Source organism: Brettanomyces bruxellensis, chromosome 7, assembly GCF_011074885.1.
Source record: "Brettanomyces bruxellensis chromosome 7, complete sequence".
Classification (NCBI taxonomy): Eukaryota; Fungi; Ascomycota; class Pichiomycetes; order Pichiales; family Pichiaceae; genus Brettanomyces; species Brettanomyces bruxellensis.
The window spans coordinates 1,012,926-1,033,047 of record NC_054688.1 but is presented as its reverse complement, the minus strand read 5'-3'; the positions used below and the strand labels follow the sequence as shown (position 1 = coordinate 1,033,047).

At 40.3% G+C, this 20,122-nt stretch overlaps 9 protein-coding genes across 9 annotated transcripts; 4 read left to right on the top strand and 5 right to left on the bottom strand.

The window, feature by feature from the left end:
* Positions 1-547: 547 nt before the first annotated feature.
* On the top strand, positions 548-2,335 carry BRETT_004928 (uncharacterized protein; the record flags this gene model as incomplete). Its single annotated transcript, XM_041283415.1, has 1 exon — positions 548-2,335. One exon carries the CDS (start codon positions 548-550, stop codon positions 2,333-2,335), a length of 1,788 nt encoding a protein of 595 aa, XP_041136767.1.
* A 162-nt stretch (positions 2,336-2,497) lies between these two features.
* BRETT_004927 (uncharacterized protein) lies at positions 2,498-4,549 on the bottom strand (the record flags this gene model as incomplete). Its single annotated transcript, XM_041283414.1, has 1 exon — positions 2,498-4,549. The coding sequence occupies one exon, from the start codon at positions 4,547-4,549 to the stop codon at positions 2,498-2,500; it is 2,052 nt and encodes a 683-aa protein (XP_041136766.1).
* An 888-nt stretch (positions 4,550-5,437) lies between these two features.
* Positions 5,438-6,202, top strand: BRETT_004926 (uncharacterized protein; the record flags this gene model as incomplete). The annotated part of the gene is made up of 1 exon (XM_041283413.1): positions 5,438-6,202. One exon carries the CDS (start codon positions 5,438-5,440, stop codon positions 6,200-6,202), a length of 765 nt encoding a protein of 254 aa, XP_041136765.1.
* A 155-nt stretch (positions 6,203-6,357) lies between these two features.
* On the bottom strand, positions 6,358-8,418 carry BRETT_004925 (uncharacterized protein; the record flags this gene model as incomplete). The annotated part of the gene is made up of 1 exon (XM_041283412.1): positions 6,358-8,418. The coding sequence occupies one exon, from the start codon at positions 8,416-8,418 to the stop codon at positions 6,358-6,360; it is 2,061 nt and encodes a 686-aa protein (XP_041136764.1).
* Positions 8,419-8,767: 349 nt separating this feature from the next.
* Positions 8,768-9,421, bottom strand: RPL10A (60S ribosomal protein L10A; the record flags this gene model as incomplete). The annotated part of the gene is made up of 1 exon (XM_041283411.1): positions 8,768-9,421. The coding sequence occupies one exon, from the start codon at positions 9,419-9,421 to the stop codon at positions 8,768-8,770; it is 654 nt and encodes a 217-aa protein (XP_041136763.1).
* A 533-nt stretch (positions 9,422-9,954) lies between these two features.
* Positions 9,955-10,968, top strand: BRETT_004923 (uncharacterized protein; the record flags this gene model as incomplete). Its single annotated transcript, XM_041283410.1, has 1 exon — positions 9,955-10,968. One exon carries the CDS (start codon positions 9,955-9,957, stop codon positions 10,966-10,968), a length of 1,014 nt encoding a protein of 337 aa, XP_041136762.1.
* A 235-nt stretch (positions 10,969-11,203) lies between these two features.
* BRETT_004922 (uncharacterized protein) lies at positions 11,204-13,921 on the bottom strand (the record flags this gene model as incomplete). The annotated part of the gene is made up of 2 exons (XM_041283409.1): positions 11,204-13,783; positions 13,904-13,921. 2 exons carry the CDS (start codon positions 13,919-13,921, stop codon positions 11,204-11,206), a joined length of 2,598 nt encoding a protein of 865 aa, XP_041136761.1.
* A 943-nt stretch (positions 13,922-14,864) lies between these two features.
* Positions 14,865-15,687, top strand: SAR1 (COPII coat GTPase; the record flags this gene model as incomplete). Its single annotated transcript, XM_041283408.1, has 2 exons — positions 14,865-14,883; positions 15,137-15,687. 2 exons carry the CDS (start codon positions 14,865-14,867, stop codon positions 15,685-15,687), a joined length of 570 nt encoding a protein of 189 aa, XP_041136760.1.
* A 221-nt stretch (positions 15,688-15,908) lies between these two features.
* Positions 15,909-19,463, bottom strand: BRETT_004920 (uncharacterized protein; the record flags this gene model as incomplete). Its single annotated transcript, XM_041283407.1, has 1 exon — positions 15,909-19,463. One exon carries the CDS (start codon positions 19,461-19,463, stop codon positions 15,909-15,911), a length of 3,555 nt encoding a protein of 1,184 aa, XP_041136759.1.
* Positions 19,464-20,122: the final 659 nt, after the last annotated feature.

Genomic DNA, 20,122 nt, shown 5'->3' with positions numbered 1-20,122 from the left:
TTTATTTGTTTTCCCCTTTCCCCATTTGCTTGTCTTCTTGCCATAGTTCTCATATGAATCATGCATTTACTGAAGATGTCATTACTTGCTGCTTTTTTTAATGGATACAAAGCACTTCCCCCCCCCCCCTTATGTGTGGTAACAACTGATGACATTCCTTCGTAGCTGATTCATTAGTTCCTTTCCTTTCATTTTTTTTTCTCTATCATCACCTTACTGCCGCTATTATGAGCCATGCATAGTCTTATTACGATCTGCTTTTTATATTTTTCTTCTTTGTTTGTTGTTATATTCTTAGTATATGAATCCGATTAAACCGTGTATGTAATCTTTCTGCATGTATCTGCGATAGCAGGCACTGTTGTTATCAATCGTAGCGCGGGTATGCATCAATTTTTTGAAAAAAAAAGTCGAGATTTGAATTGATTCCCAGCTCTAAATTTATTCCTTGGCATCAGTTGCCTCCTCATATTTGCAAGAGATTCAACATATTGGAAAAAAGGTCATTGGTAAAGGAGTTTATTCCTTCAGCACATACGTAACTTTAATGATCAAGCGGCGAGTTCTTGGTGTTCAGAATAGTGATTCGGTTAGTGGAAAGAAAAGTAATGTTGGAAGTAGTTCAGATGACAGGGTTGATAACAATAATGATGAAGGTACTATAAAGCAGGCAAAGGCAAATATCGGCACTATAGAAAGTCATGTGTCCGATATGCAAGGCAGCACTGAGATTCTATGTCCCATTTGCTCGGAGAAAATGCTTACTCTGACGCAATTGAACCAGCATTTGGATGATGAGCATTCTTTAGATAGTGATAATAATGGGGATTCGGGTGAAATAGTGGAAGATAAGAAGGATGGGCCTGAAACCATTGGAATTCAGGCTGATCTTGGCAATTGGGTGAAGAAAAGTATTATCGAGAGCTTTATTGGTTCTTCCGAAGGAAATATGTCCGCTAGAAGCAGTAACCCAAATTCTAGTAGCACCTCTTTAAACAGTGAAATATTGCCGAAGACAGGAAAGAGAAAGATCTCCATACCGAGATCGCACTGGCAAAAATCTACAGGTGACGATTATTGCCAATATTCACACTGCAATAGGAAACTTGGGTTGAAAAATGGCCTGGTAAACTGTCGAAAATGTGGTAAGCTTTTCTGCGATTGGCATACCATGTACAGGATGAAGCTCAACAAGGAGCTCAAGAGTGATCCGACCCATGGGTTGTGGTGCCGTGTGTGTATAGAATGTTTTACGGGGCGACCCTGTTGGAATCAGCCAAATACAGGAAAAGAACATGATCTCACTTCATCCTATAGGAAAATCCGAAGTACAAAGTCAGATCTGTCGAGTTTGAGCAATTTGAACCTTGAAAATCGGCTTTTTAAGCTTGTGGATTACCTGAAAATGGTTGATGATGGCAAAATGAGCTATAACGAGTATGTTGTTCGGGAAAAGGAGTTGGTACCATGGAATGAGGGTTCATCCAGTAATGCATGTAGTGTATGCCATAAAAAGTTTACATTCTTTCTCCGACGGCACCACTGTCGAATTTGTGGCCTCGCAGTTTGTGATGATGTCAATCTGGGCTGTTCTATGGCTGTTCCAATTGATATAATTGCCCAACTGCTTGACATTACTTTGCCAGACGAAGTAAGCAACAGCAGAAACTTGGATGCCGGGTTTCCCAAGAGTTCAATGGTAAAAAGCATGTCCATAAGAATGTGCATTAAATGCAAACGTGTGTTGTTTGGTAAGCGGCTTTCCCACAGAGATGAAATCAGGCTCGCAAGAAGCGAGTTTGTTTTGACATACACGAAGTTTAGAGCTTTGACTGGTGTGATAGATAACGTAAAAAAAGGTACCGATGACTCGAAACTTATAAACTACTTCTCACAAATTGAGCAGATGGTGAAACAGTTTGGCCAAAGAACCAAGCAGATGGAGAAAAGCGGTGATGACGGCCAAAGTGAGATTCGAATCTGTGAGTCTTTGCAGGCTATGATGATTGGCTACATACAAGAGAATATGCCAAGACTAAGAAGTATCCAGAAGAAGAAGATCAATGAGGAAAAGCTGCTCAAAGCTAGGCAAAAAGAAGCCAAGGGAAATGTTACAAGCAGTGATGCAAAGAAGTTAACGTTAAAAGAGATCAGGTTAAAAAGAGAGAAGCTCATGGTTCTGATGGAACAGAAGTACACAATCGAAAATTTGCACGAGAGATACAAAAAGCAGCGTAAGTTTGATGACCTACAGGCATTGGATGATAACTTAAAGGACCTCAATAAGGAGATTGATGCGATCCACCAGGAAATTGGCAGTGAAGGGTTCAACTAGACCAAAAGCATGACTGTCTCTCATTATTTTTTTCAGAATGTATCTTAAGATATATGTATATAGACTATGTGTATTTGTGCATACGCCTCACGTATGCTGTCAGAAAAGATCACATTACATTTCTTCTAGAAAAGAGGACAAACTAAAATCAGCATACTTGTATTAAACTCTCAATCTTTCCTTCTTCATACTTTTCTTGTTCTTTTTGTTGTGTTTCTTCCCTCCGGCAGACTGCTTTTTTGAATGGAATGGATCACTCCGGATTCCACGCACGTTACTCATCTGGAAGAATTCTTTATCCAAATCAAGAGCAGCCTCCTTTTGTGCCAGCATTTCCTTTCTGGACTTTGCTGGTATCCGTGAGTCGGTTAGTGGTCCCGACTCTGTGATATGAAGATTTTCGAAATCCTTGGCCAAATCGAATTTATCAGCAGGAATACCCTTTTCCTGGATAGCAGAGAGAACCTGCTGTTGACGATGCTCTGGGAGGTTTTTCAACGAATACAATTCCTTATTGAAAGCCTTGCATTCTGCCTCCGGCCTTCTAGATCCATCTTCGTGAGGTGGTGGATCCACATACAAGAGTTTGCCACTCACATAATCTTTCAAGATGTATCTTGCTGCCCTGTTGATGTCTGCAGAACCATAACCCGAGGTCATGTAGCCTCGTGCCCTAGCATACGAATTTAACAGTTCCCTGGCTGTAGGAATTCCGTTTCCTCCTGCATCTGGCGATAATGTGTCTATCTTAATTCCATACAATGCTTCCAAAAAGTATTTCGGTATTCTCCTAGAAACCAACTCTGCTGGTCCCGTGCTTTCCCTAAGCTGATCAATTGGTAAAACTCCGTTGCAAACAAGCTCCGCATTCGTGTAAGCGAAGTTCGGGAAAACTAAACCTGGACAATCACAGAGAAGAACCTTGTCAGACAAGATTATCGTTTGATAATGTTTAGTCTTACCTGGAGTTGAAGAAACAGACACCTTTTTTGATCCAACTAACGCATTAATGGTAGATGATTTACCGACATTCGGATATCCAACAAGTCCGATTTGTGCCCTTCTTGGTTTCCCCGTTGTAGGATCCACAAAAGGTCCAGGGGCCTTTTTCAAAAATAATGCCTCAAGCTCTTCAACGGTAAGAATGTTTGTAGTCAGTTCCACCTCTTCAGCACTTTCAACTTCATTTTCTTCTTCTGAATCATCCGAGCCGTCAAGTTCTGCTAATTCTTCTTTGATCTTTGCCAATTCCGCTTTTTCTTCGTCATCAAGTTCATCACCCAAGTTATCCAACTCATCTAACTCATTCTCCTCTGTCTGCTTATTCTTCTTACCGGACACCTCCTCGGTAAGTCTTTGCATATCCTCTTCTTCACGTTGCTTCTCGATAATCTCGTTGGCTTTTGCCGCACTGAAAAATGTGTAAGCAATTCCATGCTCGCTGAAATATCTGGCCCATGCTTTTCTTTGCGAAAGGGTCAAAAGATCTGCTTTGTTCACCAGAAGAAGATTCTTCTTCGCTCCAGACCCTTGTTCTTTAACATATTTCACCAAGTCGTACGACCTGAAAAGAAGAGGATTTCTGGCATCCACAATTTGAACAACCAAGTCCGATCTCTCAACTACACGCCAAAGCTGCTTCCACAAGTTCAAGTTCCGCTCGAATGGTGTTAAAAGCAAGTCATTATCCTGTTGGAGAGCTGCCAAATGTCTCCGCCATTCAAGAAAAGCATCTCTTTCTCTCTTATCAAGCTCGAACTTTGTCATGGACTTATCCCACTTTGGTCTCCTTGGAATTGTCAACTCATCTCTATGTGCTGCCTGTATCTTGAATTTCTCAATCTCCTGCTTGCTTGTCAACAAATAAGGATTGTAATCAGAATTCTGTACCACTTGATTATTCACTTTGACCACTTTTATTCCTGAGGTTTTGCCCTCTGCAAATTCCTTATCCTGTAATTCTGCGGTACTAAGAAACTCATCTAATGCGTTTTCCTGAGTGACCGACCTCAAACCCTCTGAGTCTGGAACGTGTTGTTCAGTTGTGAACCGTAATTCTCCTGAAGGCAAATAGTATCCCTCATTCTTCTTTAATTTCGCATGCCTTATAGTTCTTCCCAAGCCGATCAGATTTTTGTTTTTATGAGGTGTGTTCTTTGGGCCTCTTGGCACTTTCCACTTCCTGTTTTCTGCTGGATTCTTTTTTTTCGCCATTCTTTGTATATGTGTTTTGTATCAAGTGTATGTTGTTATTTGTTAGGCCTGTATTGAAGGTTAGTGGTGAATACAAGTTGAAAGATGGGGCATGAATTTTTTTTTTTTTTTTTTTTTCAGATCTGAAATTTTTTACTTCGAAAAATCCCTAACCATAGGCTATACATATAAGTTGCATTAAATTGGAAGAAACAATTGAATATCCACATACAATTTCCAGGAAACTAAATGGCCTAGTATGAGCATAAATATTTCGGTTAAATCACGAAGTGGTAAGTTTGTCTAACGTTTAGATAACTGAAAAGGCCGTGGCAAAGCCAATTAATGGACTAATTAAAGTTAGTTTTTTTACTTTCTAGCCCTTTTCATTAAACGGCGCTTATTAATAGTACATGGAATGGTAGTTATTCTATCTAACAGTAAAAATTAGTTTTAATAAGCTTTGAATTTATTTTACGGAAGAGTAAGGACATTACCCGCTGATTTGAGCGGATCACTCGCTCATCTAACTCCAGTCCTTATTAGGATACGAAATTAATTGAATTACCTTGATCGCTACATCAAGTGCATTATCTCAAGAATACCGAGGTGCGGCAAGAACGAAAACGCAGAGAAAAAAATAAAATTAAGAATAAAAATGAAAACAAAAATAAAAATAATTTAAATAAAAATAAAAAAATCGTACGAAGAAATGAACAGATACTGCGTGCACGTATCAAGATATTTGAGAAAGCCTCATCGAGGGTGATGTTTACCCTTGTGGTTTATATTTGTAAATTATTTTCCCTTTCATTTTTTGTTCCATTTCCGAATTGTGTACACAATTTTCGTTTTGGTACATACCATTGACCACATCAATCACGTATCGCCCCAGGCTCTGACCATATTATGCCAACTAAACTCGTCCGGACGGATTCAGCGTCAACATTCTCAACCTTTAATTCTGCTGCTTTTGCAGATGCCCAGTCCCATGTCAGTGAGAATTCTTCAATAAACAGTGGAGGAAGTTTCATACCGCCAGCAGCTGACCAGCAGAACGAGTTCGGTGAAAATGGCCAAGCTATAGAAGGTGCAGGTGGTGATATTGAGGATAATGAGTTGACACCCCAGGCAACCATTACAGAGACGAATGAGGAGGAAAAAATTGATAAAACTAACACTGAGGCAGATGTTACAAATGAAGCCCTGAGCACCAAGCCACTAGATACAAAGCCGCTTAATGCAAAGCCGGAGCAGTCAAAGCAGGAAGTGAATGATGTTGAAGCCAAAGCAGATGTTGTGGAGGCAGGTAACCCTGTTAAAGCAAAAATTCCTGCTGACGACGATACCAGTGATGTTGCCAAGGTCGCCGATGATATTCCAAAGGCTGAGAATGGCAAGGAACAGAAGGAGTCTGCAAACGAGGAAAAAACACAAATGACGCAGCCAGAGCCCCAGAAGGATCCAGAAACAGCTTTAGTTGACAAGCAGGATCCAGACAAAAAGTCAGGCCAGGAGGAAGGATACCACAGAGAGCACAGCGAATGCCACGAATACATTTTCGGACATTGCTTTACCGACTATCTGGACCAAAGTGATTACTCGTTGAGTTGCTGCTGGTCTGCTTTCATGAGCTCAATGTGTGGAATCTTCTACACCAACAAAAAACGATAGATATAGACGTTCAGTTCTTTGCTTTTTCTTTATTTGTTACATTTCTCTCTCTCTCTCTCTTTTCGTTCTCTCCCTTCTTTCCACTCTGTTTCTACCCCTCGATCTCTAATATCCTGTTACAATATAGCCTTCTTTTCTGTCGTTCGTAGATTCACCTACCTGTTATTTCCCTCTAACACGCCTGTTGTCCATGGCTGTTCGTCCGTGTACTTTTGTAATGGAATATCGTACGGTATTCTCACCGGATAAAGCAACTGTTTGTTGTTTGGTGACTGTTCTACCCTTTCTTTAGGAACGGTGTCCTGCCCAAGAGTTGGAACTAACACTACCTCCTTTCCTGCGTCGATCGACCTTGTTTTTAGCGTCTTCGGATTAACTAGTATTCCAGCCTCGTAAGACGCAATGTTAAACTTTAATCTCTCTCCTAAAGTGTACTTGTATGCCTTAAAGTAATTCGCACTCACCTCTGGTCTCCCCCAAGCCTGTGTGGACATATTTGCCGAAGTCATTAAAAACCACTTTATCGTTTGCAGATTGTCCTCAGTGACACAGTACGTTTTGCAATGTGGCATAAGGTGGGATCTTCCCGCCTTAGACTGCTGGCTGGCAGCTACTGAAGACCACTTAAAGAAGTACTTCCTCAACTGTTTGTCCTGGTACTCGTTGCCCCTATAATTTCTCCAGCGTGTGTTTCTGTAATGAAGTGCATATCCTGATAAAATTGAACCGCTCGCCTGCAGCACCTCTTTTAGAGTCGGCCATATTATCATCGGGTACATGCCACGATCTTTTATGTCGAACGATATGCTAGGTTCAAGAACAAGCCTTCCATATCCCATAGCAATTGATATTAGAAGATGTGTGAATATGTTCGACTTCTTCCTATCAAAGGGTGAAGCGATTGAAGACGTCTGCCCTATGAATCTGCCCCACAATGACGTCAAACCATAGATTTTAAGATAATCATAGAGTTTTCCAAAGCCAAACATTTCGGCCTCGGATCCGTAATACTCCATTGGATAATCCAGTCGCTCTGTTATCAGCTCGTATTTTCCTGGGGATGATGCAACGAATTGCACATCTATACATGTAAAATCATAGGGCTGTAGCTCTTTGATGAGGGCATCTGTTTCCGGAAGTTCGTAAGTCGACAAGTACGCGAGAAAATCGTTTTTGAAAATGTCACCCACGTCCTTTATTGAATCTAACCCCTCCCCCTTGTATCTTTCTGCTTGGTCCTTGCTTGAACATTTGTGAAGTTTTGGGGACATCCAGCACATTTGTGTCTGTAAAGTGTAATCTGTGACAGTAAGGTTCATGGTGTGCACGATTATCTGGCATGTTCCATCCCGAAACATGTTCACCATCATTTTTGTATGATGACTGCCATAATGTCCCAACCTCTTTGTCGCATCGACCATCTTTATCCTATATCGGTGGTGATCTTCAGAATTAACAGACATATGTTGCTCATCTTTGTGTCCAATGAGTATCAGTTCCAAGTTTCTTGGATCCGCCTTGATGTATTGCAAGAGAAATGTGGCGTCAATCAAAAAGTTGAACTGGTATGTCTTCACAAGCGTCTTTGACCCCATCATGTCCGTCATTGACACCGTATCCTTATTACCATTCTTACAGTACACATCACAATATTCTGGATTGCTGATCAAGTGAATAGGTGAACGTAGCTCGTGTGGTTCCTTACTATTTGAATTTACACCTGTTCTTTCAATATGCGGTCTTTTTGTTTTGTTTCCGTTGCTACCACCAGATCTTTTCAAGCTATGAAGTCTTGAACTATCTTCTAGTTTCACTTTCAAGGTAGCTTGTTCACGTTCAGTGTTGGCATTTCCAACTTTCGCACTTTCATCCTCTTCTTTTGCCACAATCTGCCTTTTTTCGGCTGCAGATGCACACAATTCTCGTAAGCTTGGCTTGGATTCAACATGTTTCACCTTTGAATCCTTCTTGGATTCAGTCTGACCTTTATTGCTAGAACTCGGAGCATCTATACCTTCATCTGTATCAGAACTAAAATCGTCTAATATTTTCTCATCCATTATCACTGATTCGGCAAATTCCAACGCTGATTTCGCCTCCACTGATCTCGATTCCCTCTCATTTTTTCCATCCTCTTCGTTATCACTAGAAGTATCCGATATGGATATTACCTCTGAATCTTCGCGTTTTCCGCTATTCTTCTCTGAATCAAGCATGTATCTTCGCTTAAACAAGTATTATACACTTATTTCTCCCTTTCTATTCCAATATATTAGCCAGCTCTGATGTTATGTTGCATGTATATTACCATTCTATACATTTGCGACTCGTTCCCCCTTCCCTATATTTTTTTCTTTCAAACTCCTTCCTACATTAAAATACTTTTGCACCGCCTTCGAACGATTTGATTGGCTAACAAATATTGATATAGCATACCCCCATTAACTGCTATATCGCTTATCATCAAGGGCAGAATATACAGTATTTACATCATCTAAGAGAGAAATACGTCAATGTATTGAACTTCTAGCTAAAAAAAAAAAAAAAAATTAGAGAGAAAGCCCCTTAGTACAATCTCAATGGATGACCCATAGAAGATTTGATGACCAAAGAACCAACGTTCTGCCACTTCTTCTTCAACAAAGAAACCAAGAAGTTGATAGCCAAGAGAATCTGAGCGACCAAAACGTCCTCCTCCATATCAACGTTACCGACACAGACATTCATACACAAGACCTTCTTCAACTGGAACTTGATGGTGGATCTGACGTCACTGACCTTCTGACCCAAGTCTTCCTGATGGGAAACTGGAGTTGGGAACTTACCCAACTTAGAAAGTTGAGGACCGAGTAATCTAGGAACCTTCTTAATCAAAGAGTTAGAAGCGATGAAAGCGTTGTACTTCTTGGCCAACTTCTTGATCAACTTCTTGTTCTTGTTCAACTTCTTCAAATCATCGACGGACATGGCATCGACACCCAAACCCTTAGCTCTGTCACAATCGAAAGCATCACCGAAAATGCAGATGGTCATGTTTGGTCTTGGGACATTTGGCAGCTTGAAAGTACCAGAGAAACGTCTATCTCTTTGAGGGTCGTAGTTCTTCAAACCGACCTGTAACTCGACAGTCTCCAAGAAGTTTCTCTTCTTGGTTTCTCTGGAGTACTTGAGCAAAGTATCAACAGACTCTCTAACAGTTTGTTTCGAAACCTTAGACATTTTTGTTAATCAGAATTTTCGGTCTCCCTAAGATTAGGTAGTGCAGATGTTATGTTCTGTTTGTTTCGACTTCTATTCTTGATAGATGGAGGATATGAAAGTTTCAAGATAAGATTGTGGAGGAGGTGAATCGAGAAGGCTAACATTATTTTTGAACTTCGTTTTTTTTTTTTTTTTTTTTTCACCTGAATTTTTTTTCCCGCATCTCTTCTCATTCAATTATTTAGGGTATCATACCCTGAAATGTCATCACGTGATATTTTTTCTGATAGATAAGATATATAAATCTGGTAATAATAGGTATGGAACGTTTTTGTGAGCTATCATCATGTACGTCAAGCAAAAAGTATTCCTGTAGTTGGTATCGATATATTGCCAATTCCTCTTGATTTTTCTTCCTTACGCCACACAGCCAATGAGTTAAAACTCAGCAGGCCGTTCTCTTTTTTTTAGAAGTCGAATAAAGAACATTGGTCATTCTCAACGTTGAGGTTATCATCCATCATCTCAAGTTACACACATCGGTCGAAATCATGTATGTTTCTTTAATTGGCCCACTATTAAGGCCTGATATAATACGGAACGCACCGTTTTTCCGATTATTTGCACGGTATAAGTCATCTGGATCGTCGCAAAGATGGCTTAGAAGGCAGAAAAATGATATTTATAGTAGAGAAGCCAAGCATGAAAACTTGAAGTCTAGAGCAGCCTTTAAACTTTTACAAATAGATCAGCAATTCAAACTTTTTCACAGTCCGGGAGGGGTGCCGTTAAATGTTGTTGATCTTGGAGCAGCGCCCGGTGCTTGGAACCAAGTGGCTTTGGATAAATGTCCAAGACAGTCTAAAATTTTGGGTGTCGACATCTTACCATATCAGCCACCCAGAGGCGTTTCCTCAATGCAAGCAAATATCCTAAGCAAGCGGACGCACGAAAATATTAGAAACTTTTTTCAAAAAAAGGACAATAAGAGCATGATGGAGGAATTCGAAGATGTGGAAATAACCACGGTTGGCGGTAAAAAGCTCACAGTTACGGAGGGAACTATCCAAGGAGCCAATTCAGCATCTATTGACACTTATAGCAGTCCACAGGATAAATCACCAGGATCCGATCAACCTGTGGATTCAGAGCAAGAGAAGCACCTTGAGGAAGCCAAAAATTGGCCCGTCGATGTGGTCCTAAGCGATATGTATGCACCTTTTTTACAAATTACAGGTTATGCAAGTAAAACTACTAACATTCCATATGCTAGGATGGCCAATACGTCTGGCCTTGCAGTCAGAGATCACGAGATGTCAATGGATCTCTGTGATGCTGCCCTCGTCGTGGCAATTGATCTCCTCAAGAAAAACGGAAAGCTTGTTATCAAATTTTTCACCGGTGCGCAAGACAAGTACTTGGAGCAAAGACTTAAAGTTGTATTTCACAAAGTGCAACGTTTCAAACCTTCGGCCTGCCGGCGTGAGTCTAAGGAGTGTTATTTTGTTTGTTTGGGCAAAAAGAGCTACTATGTTGACAAGTTAATGGTCTTCCGCAAAGCTTAGCACACCGTCTTCAACTTGTATCTATTTACATTCTCTGTACATATTTCACACTTTCTTTCCTAATAAACTAAAGCTCATACACATAACTCAGAGTATAAAACGTGGTTGAAAATCAAAACGTAAAGAGAACCGGCTTTTCTTTTTTATTTCTTTTTTGAATACATATAGCATAATAAGCAGGCCGGTAGATAAAGGAATCCAACCAGCCTGAATTTACCTTCAGTAGTCTGATCATTCAGTCAGTCTTACCTGCTTCCTTGTCATCTCCCTTGCTGCTCGGTCCATTCTTTGGTTTGTGATCATCTTCCCCGTGCTGTTCATTATTGTCTTTTTCCACCTCTTCTTCCTTCTCATCATCATCAGCAGCCTCCTCTTCCACCTCTATCTCTGTCTGCTTGGAAATTTCCCCACTGTCATCAAGATCAGGGAACATATCCTCATCCTCCACCGGGTCACATATCCTCTCAGATAACTTCTGCTCCCCACCTTCAACTAAGCTCTTCTTCCATAGCTTGACGTTATCGCTGACTTTTCCTGCATCCTTTGTGTACACCATGCTCAACAAAGTTGCCTCCGGGAACTTTCCGGATTTCTGAAGAATCTTCGTGCATGAATTCAAATCTTTTGCAGCCCAAGCAGCTGAAAATGCCACGTTGTATTTTCCTGCATCCACGGCATCTTTTGCCAATTGCTTCAAACCCTCCCCGTCGTTTGTTGACGTGTAGATCAAAAGCAACGATTGGTAGTCAGCACAATTTTTGAATGCCTTCTCAGCCAATGTGACATTCCAGTTCGAAAGCGCAGTATCACCCAACTTCTTCCATTTGTGTGCTGTTGAAGACTCCTCTGCAATCTCTGCTGCCAAATTGAGCTTCAATGTGGTCAATGCTAACTCGAATCTTTCGTCTGGATCATTCGAAACCTCAAGTGCCTTATCCTTGTAGCCCTGCTGCTCTAAGAAGAGCGCCACTTTATTTAAATCTTTTTCATCTATATTCTCTAAAAGAGAGTCTGCCTCTTCAAGCTCACCGCGTAGAACCACGGTCTGATACTCAAGCACAGTAAGTGAAAGATAGTACGAGACGAGGTTAAGCTCCTTATCAACGGCGTAAACGCGATTGTCACGTGCAAGATACCCTAAAAGATACATCTGCCTGTCAAAGTGTGCAACGTTGGTTATCGAGCCTCCAACAAGGTAGTTAAGCCTGTTGTTTGAGGAGGTGTAAAGAAATACATCGCCCACCCAACGTCCAGACACAATCTGATCATCAACATCGTATAGCACTTCAAATGACTCTTCAACCCCCTCTTCTGGGTCAATGGCATTTTCGGCCAGTTTTTCCTCAAACGCAGACCTGCTGAATGCCAATGCATAGGCAGTGCCATCCGAAATAATGAGCACTAGCTCACCATTCTCAGACCATATAACATCATCTGCTGCAACATCGACTCTACGAACCAACTTACCGGATTCCCAGTCATAGAAAGAGACAAAGCCCTCGGATTTAATGCCGAGCAGAGCACCTCCAAATATTTTGTCTGCCGCATAAACGAGATCGATAACTCCAGTGGTCTTCTCTTTGAAGTTCTTGAACAACTTCACGCTGGACTTCGATTCTCTAATTGCGTAGTAGTTCGAGTCCTGGCCCCATACAAAGTCAAGAGCCTGGCCATACGTCTTGTTTCTCCATGCCAATGCCGTGTATAGTATGTACTCATCATCACCGGTAACGGCAACAAAACGGCCATTTGGAGAATGCACAAGGTTCGATGGATAAAACTCCATGTTTCCCATCTCCCTTTGGGAAAGTGGAATCACTTGGCCGTCTGAAACGTCCTTAATATCGGATGTCTTGATCACCGCATGATATACATCTGTATGCTTGCACGATATGATTTTTCCCATCGGATCCATCGAAATTAGAGGCTTGTCATTTCCTAACTGAATAACGATGTGACCTGTATCAAAACCAACGGCCAAGAGACTGGAGTTTGGTCTGGTGGCAACGCACCAGGCCCTTTCCATACGATAATTTAAAGTCTTTTCTAGTTTGTAAGTGTTGGAGTTCCAGATCTTGATCGTGGCATCCTCAGATCCGGATATAATCAATGGGAGTTCTGGGTGGAAAATAGCAAACGAGACGTTTGACAAGTGGTCTTCAAGCACTGCAACACACGATTTTGTCTGATAGTCCCACACCTTGACAGTTCTGTCGTCAGATGAAGTGATGATGTATGGTTTGTCACCGTGTGGATAATAATCAACATAGTTGAATCCCTTCGAATCCTGGGCGGTAAGTGTAAAGTTAGGTGTCTTCGATCCAAGAGACCAAAACTTCACCGTTTTATCCAGGCATGCTGAGGCAAACGTGTTGGAATCCTTTGGATTGAAAGCAACGCACATTACATAATGCTGGTGTCCCTCAAACGTTTGCTCAAGTTTCCAGTTACTTTCCCAGTTCCAGAGCTTGATTGTGTAGTCATCAGAGCAAGTAAGAATTAAAGGTCTGGATGGATGGACAGCAATCGATCTAATGTAATCAGGATGAGCCTCGAATTGTGTGACTTTTTCACCGGTGTTATAGTTGAAAACACGAACCTGAAAGTCATCGGCACCAACAACAATCCAATTTTTCCTTGCAATAAACCTACCGGCTCTAACCGGCACGTTTGTCACATCAAAAGAACGAACAAGTGTATTTGTGTCATAAGACCAAATTTCAGCCTTACCACTATACAGTGTGGTCAACACCCATGGCTCTGTTGGATGGAAATCCACACCTTTCACACGATCAGAACGTGAGCTGGATATTTTCTAGTTGCAAATTTGTTGTTAATAATCAATTCTTGAAGATAATAACCGGTATGCAGGGTTGATCGCGTTAAAATATGAACAACCATGATTTACACCCCTCAACAATCTTAATATACATACCTTGATGTCAAGCTTCATCACGCGGATGCTTCAATTAACTGGTAGTCTTGGTCTTGACAATCGTCAAATTCTCGTTGTACTAATTACCCGACTTTTAAAAGAGGATACTCAACTAACGAAGCCTCAAGAATTTATGTCATTTTCATTGTATACACACCTGCAAGGCCAATATTCCCAGGATCAATTTTTTTGGTTTTATTTTTTTTTTTTTCATCGAAATTTTGTTTGACCTCAGAAATGTATACAACACTGCCTCCTGGCACTAAACAGCAAGCATGCTTTCACCGTTCGCGCTTCGTGTCCTTTTTTCTCTTTCCCCTAATTCGTTTACATACATACATAAGACCTCTACTGCCACCAATATACATGCTTTTCTGTCACTGATGATGGTCTAGCTAGCTGTAATGTCCACTTCTCATCTATTACCACTTTGATTTTGTCCTATTTTCCTTTATTTGCCTCTCGATCCTTTGTCATCTTGAGAGATTGCAATCTCATATGCACAGCCTTGTAAATGTTCCGCCAATCGTTTCGACATCTTTATGTGAGGCCATCTGTTCAGGTAAGAGGAATTAATGGTCTGTTGGTCATAGAGTGATGTTATATAATGTTTTTATGTCTTTTTATCCTTTTACACAGTTGCATATACTCTCTTCTATCAAGTATGCACAATATATAATTGCATGCATAGTCTAATATTGTATGAGGGATTACTTTAATCCGTACACCGGCTCTACTGCTGCTGTCAATGCCATACCACAATCACTTTTATTTTCGTAGTTTTTTCTCTCTTTTTTTTTATCTTTCGTAAAGTAGCTGCCATTATCACGCAACGCACATATTATCAACTCTGTATTGATCGGCGCGATCACCCCTTTTTTCACCCTCTAACAAACTCTTCACTTTTGCATTTGTAGTCACTGAACTGTATCAAGTTATAGAATTTTAATAGCATAAAGAAATGTGGATTTGGGATTGGTGTAAGTATTATATCCGAGCGGATTTTATATGAATAATTGTCGCATGGGTTTGGCTGACTTCGAGTTTGATCACACGCCAAAGAGATCAAGAAAACGAATAAAAGATCATCAGATTTCTTTAGATTTTCAAATGCAAGTTAGACTGAGGAAAATCAGGTTATAGTAGGGTCGATTCAGCATTTCCTGTTTGTCATATTATCTTAAGCTAAAGTTTATCTGTACTAACAGACTACTTCTCCTAATTATTTTCCAGTTCAAGATGTTTTGGCCTCACTTGGCCTTTGGAATAAGCACGCAAAGCTATTGTTCCTTGGGTTAGATAACGCAGGTAAGACTACGTTGTTGCATATGTTGAAAAATGATAGGATGGCTACCTTACAGCCAACTTTACACCCTACTTCTGAAGAATTATCTATAGGAAATGTGAGATTCACAACGTTTGACTTGGGAGGTCACCAGCAGGCAAGAAGACTATGGAAGGACTATTTCCCTGAGGTGAACGCCATTGTTTACTTGGTTGATGCTGCTGACTCTGAGAGATTTGAAGAGTCTAAAGCTGAATTGGATGCTCTATTTGCTATGGATGAATTGGCAAAAGTTCCATTCCTCATTTTGGGAAACAAGATCGATTCTCCAAAAGCCGTCAGTGAAAATGAGCTCAGACACTTTTTGGGTTTGTACAACACTACCGGTAAGGGAAAAGTTCCTCTCAATGGTGTGAGACCTGTGGAAGTCTTCATGTGCTCTATTTTGTTGAGACAGGGTTATGCTGAGGGTTTCAGATGGCTTTCTCAATACATCTGATTGATACAAAGACCACCTGCCTCCATCCTACCTCCTTTTTTGTTGACTCACCTTAATGTGCTTTTTTCTTAACGGTCTGTTGTTGTTTCGCCTGTGTATGTAACTTGTTTAGTTCTTCCAACGAGGATATTATATTATTTATAGTGCAAAATGTGATATCTGCCGTCCGTTATGGTATATGATCGTACAAATGTATTAGATTAAAACTCACTTATATATACTTAATACTCTCTCCTCTTATTTCCAAAAGCCTCAGAACCAGATTCACTAGCTGCCAGCTTTCTTTTACCCCCGTTTTCTCTGAAATATTCCTTCTTTCTCGTTTTCTTTCTGTCTTCCATCTCCCTCTGCAGCTTGTTCAATTTCTTCTTTCTCTCTTCGTTCTTTGCTCTCTTCTTGGTCTTCCTCTTAGCCTCCTTATCCTTTCTAATAGTTTGAATCGTTTGAATTAAAGTTCTTGCCTTCTTTTCTGAACCTTCGAGAACAACTGCACGTTTCTGCAAGTACGTTTTCTTCTTCTGCTTCTTCATCTCATGGATTTGACTCTTGAATGGAAGGTTTGCCTTGATCTCCTTCGGAACCCTCAAGCCGTTAAATCTTCTTGTTTGTCTTTCTATCTTCTTGTATGCCGAGTCCTTCCTCATTGGTGTACTAATACCTCTCGAGGCCCTTATCTGGCCAACAAGTCTCATACCTTTCCAATTTTCCTTATTCTTCAGCAATAATGATGTGACTGGGTTATAGAACTTCCTCACATGAACAGGATACCATGATCTTAATATCACAATGTCACTGGCCAATATCTTATCTTCAAAGGTAGCCCTGAAGAACCCATCTGGCTTTGAAAGTGCTCTCTTGATTTCACCTCTAATTCCGGAAACAGTCTTAATTGCGGCACCTTCAAATCTCGCAACTTCCATCGCAGACGAAAACATATCTCTGATAAATGCTGTGTTACGGAATATCTTGTATGGGTAACCAACCAACTTCAATTTTTTCACAATCTCGACATCCGCATTCAAATCTTCAACCACACCGGTAGCTGCAATTCGGAATGATCCAGTAGTATCGTCCTTATCAACCATCTGAACTGCACAAAAACTGGTGTTTGGTGCAACCAACGGTCCAAAAAATGTTGCATTACAGTACGCATGCTCTGGTGTATATTTCAACATTCTAGTCCTCGTTCGAGAATCGGTAGTAGTGTAAATAGGAAGCGTCTGGAATCTTCTCCATCCCAATGATAATATTAGCGGATCATTCGACTTTAAAATCTTCTTGTGCCATCTGTGCCGTCTGATACGCACATTGAGGAATCCGAATCGTTCCTCGGTCTGCAAAAGCCCACCCATTAAAATTGGATAGTGTGGATCAAAGTTTTCAACAAACTCCATTGGCATTTTATCAATAGTCACTCTGACATATGAACCAGCAGAATATCCCTCAATTTTTGCACGGGTCTCATTATCTAGTTCAGAGAGCTCTTGCTTATTTATAGCAAGTTGCTGGGCCATCTTGGCCTTCTGGAACTCATACCAAGTATCTTCCTCCGTGAATATATTATCTTCTTTTCCTTCCACTCCTCCTTCTTCCTCTTCAAATTGTTCAATAAGCTTCTGCTTCTTTTGCGCATTCAAAAGTCTTTGTTCCTCGATTGGAAGATTGCTAATATCCACATCCTCTTCTTCTTCGTTATCATCATTATCATCATCCTCTTCTCCTTCTTTTTCTGCCTTCTTCTCTTCCTCATCAAAGTCCACAAAATCATTGTCCTCTGTTTCTTCCTTTCCTTCCTCCTCTTCAACTTCTTCTTCTTTGTTTTCATCTGCCTCCAAATCTTCAAAATCTCCATCTTCCTCGTCTTCTTCTTCTTCTGCTAGTCTCTGTTTGGCAGACTTGAAAAAGCGCTCCTTTAATCTCTCCATAGAGCTACCTTCCTCTTTCCATTCCTCCCGTAATTCATCTGAGCTCTTCAAGGCAATTTTGTTTGTATCGATTTCTTCGTTTGCGTCACCTGTATTTTTCTTTTGGAAAAAGTCATCTTCGTCTTCATCGTCACCCTTATCTTTATCTTCGTCTTCACCAACATTTTCAGATCCTTCAAATTCATCTTTATCTGCTATCAATTCTTCATCGCTATCCTCATTTTTGTCCAATTCCTCTTCCTCGTTTCTCCATCTTAATATCGCATCATCCGGGTCTATGTTATTCATATAGATCAACTTATTAATATCCCAGATCTTCTTAACCTCAACATTTTTTAATTTCCCACCAACTTCCTTCCATTCATTTTTCAAATCACTTTTTTCTTCATCTTCACTAAGCTCAAACTCGGATTCAGATTCAAATGCAGGTTTGTCTCCCACTTGTTTGTCCTCCTCAATGTTCTTAACACTATCTGCATTCTTTTCCCCAATCTCATACACTTTAGCATGTCTCAATTTGCTTCTTCCATTCTCGCCTTCTAATATATGATCGTCTTCTGCATCTTCCACAGTTTCTTCCGAAACATTAGGACCATCACTGAAAAGTCTGATTGCACTCTGCTTTTGGCTCTTCTCCCTAGAATCCAATAATTCTCCTGCATTCTGCAAATCCGACACAAGTTTTGTGGTAAGTTCATCTTTCTTTGCTCCATTTGAATCACCACCTTTACCGACATCAACATACACCGCATCTCTATCTATTAAAACACCCCGAACATCCGACATCGGTGCGTATATTATCTTATTTTTATCATCAAGTCTCTTTCGGTGTCTTCTTGTTCTTGTAGGTGCCTCTAAGCCCTGTTCTTTTGCTTTTTTAGCTTGCTCTCTTTCAAATTCATCCATCTTCTGCTCGAAATATGGCGTTGGGCATGGATCTGGAAGTTTTTCAACATTTGCTATTGTGCAGTCACCTACACCGGCAATGTGAACTCGGCCATGTTCCTTGGCCAATGGAGTACCGTGTAAATACCCATAAAGAGCGATTTTTCTGTCAACTTTGGAATCATGTTCAATTAGGGCTGGATGAGTTAAATCTACCAACCTGTCGGCCAGCATGTATGGATGCTCGTTTCTCCACTTTAACGGGCGGAATTTCGTAACAGATATTATTCTGGTCAAGTTTAAGATCTCTCTATCCGGGTATCTTCCGTTGATAACACCCGATAGGTAAAAGAGCTTTGCTCCGGGATAAACTTCAGTCCAAAACCTCTTTTTGAGTCTTTTCTTAGATGCTCTTAAGGTTGCCTGTTTTTTGAAAAGATCCAAATGCGTTGCCACACCAACCATCTTTGGCATACCATGATGTTGGGCAATATTCAGGAATTCCATGGTTTCCATTTCAAAGCCGTAATTACCATCAATCAAAAGAAGCACCATGTCGGCAACCTTAGCTATATCTATCATAGAATTCATGTCATTCGCACATTCAATAAAAGTAAGTCTTCTTCTCTTTCCACTCACCACTGTAACTGGTCCTTTGATTTCTGTAAGTGTAGTTTTTGATAATCTTCTCACGAGAGATCTGATAAGAGTTGTTTTTCCGGTACCAGGAGGGCCAACGACGGCCACAATAACTGGTGGAGGATCATCCTCTGGTGTCCTATCAACCATAGGAACATGTAATCTCTTCTCTCTCATATCACTAGATCTTGCAATCTGCCTTCTCATCTTCCCAGGTTTAGAAACTGCAAATGCCTTTGCATTGTGGCCTTGACTGTGAAGTTTCTCTTTTGCAGTCTTCCTATTGGAAGCACCTCTGTGCTGCCTGTTAGACTGTTGCCCATCCATATTCGGTAGACTTTATATAAGTAAACAGTATGTTCAGCTGTTGATTTCGTAACCAGTTGTAATAACCTGGATGATTGCACAATTATCATTCATACCGTTGATCGAATCCCAAATAAAATTTTTCAGAAAAAAAAAAAAAAAAAAGGCCGCCTAAAAATTATGATTTCTCTATTTGGATTTTATAATTTCACAAGGGATTTCTCTAGCGTTAGAAGAAAGTACGTATATAGATAGCTATTAAATTTGGATTCACTATGAATCATTTATATAACTATATCATATTATATTGATTTTATATATATTTGAATAGACTTTATATTAATTTCTGTTTGCTGTACATAGCTGTCTTACTGTATTTCTAAGTTTGGTTTTTGGAACATCATGCAATACAATAATTGTCAAAACAATGTAGCTCTCCAACAATGGAGTTCAAGTAAGTGAAGATGGTATTGTTATATCATCTGATCAATACGAGAACTACATCTATATAAAGTGAAGATATTCCCTTTTGTCTATCATTATACATACTCTTTATTACATACTACATTAAATATCGGAACACTATATAAATCTGGTAACACTAACTTTGACAATAATCTATTTTATAACAATGCGCTGTTTGATCTTTTAGTGACATTGATGTTCTGCGAAACTTGTAA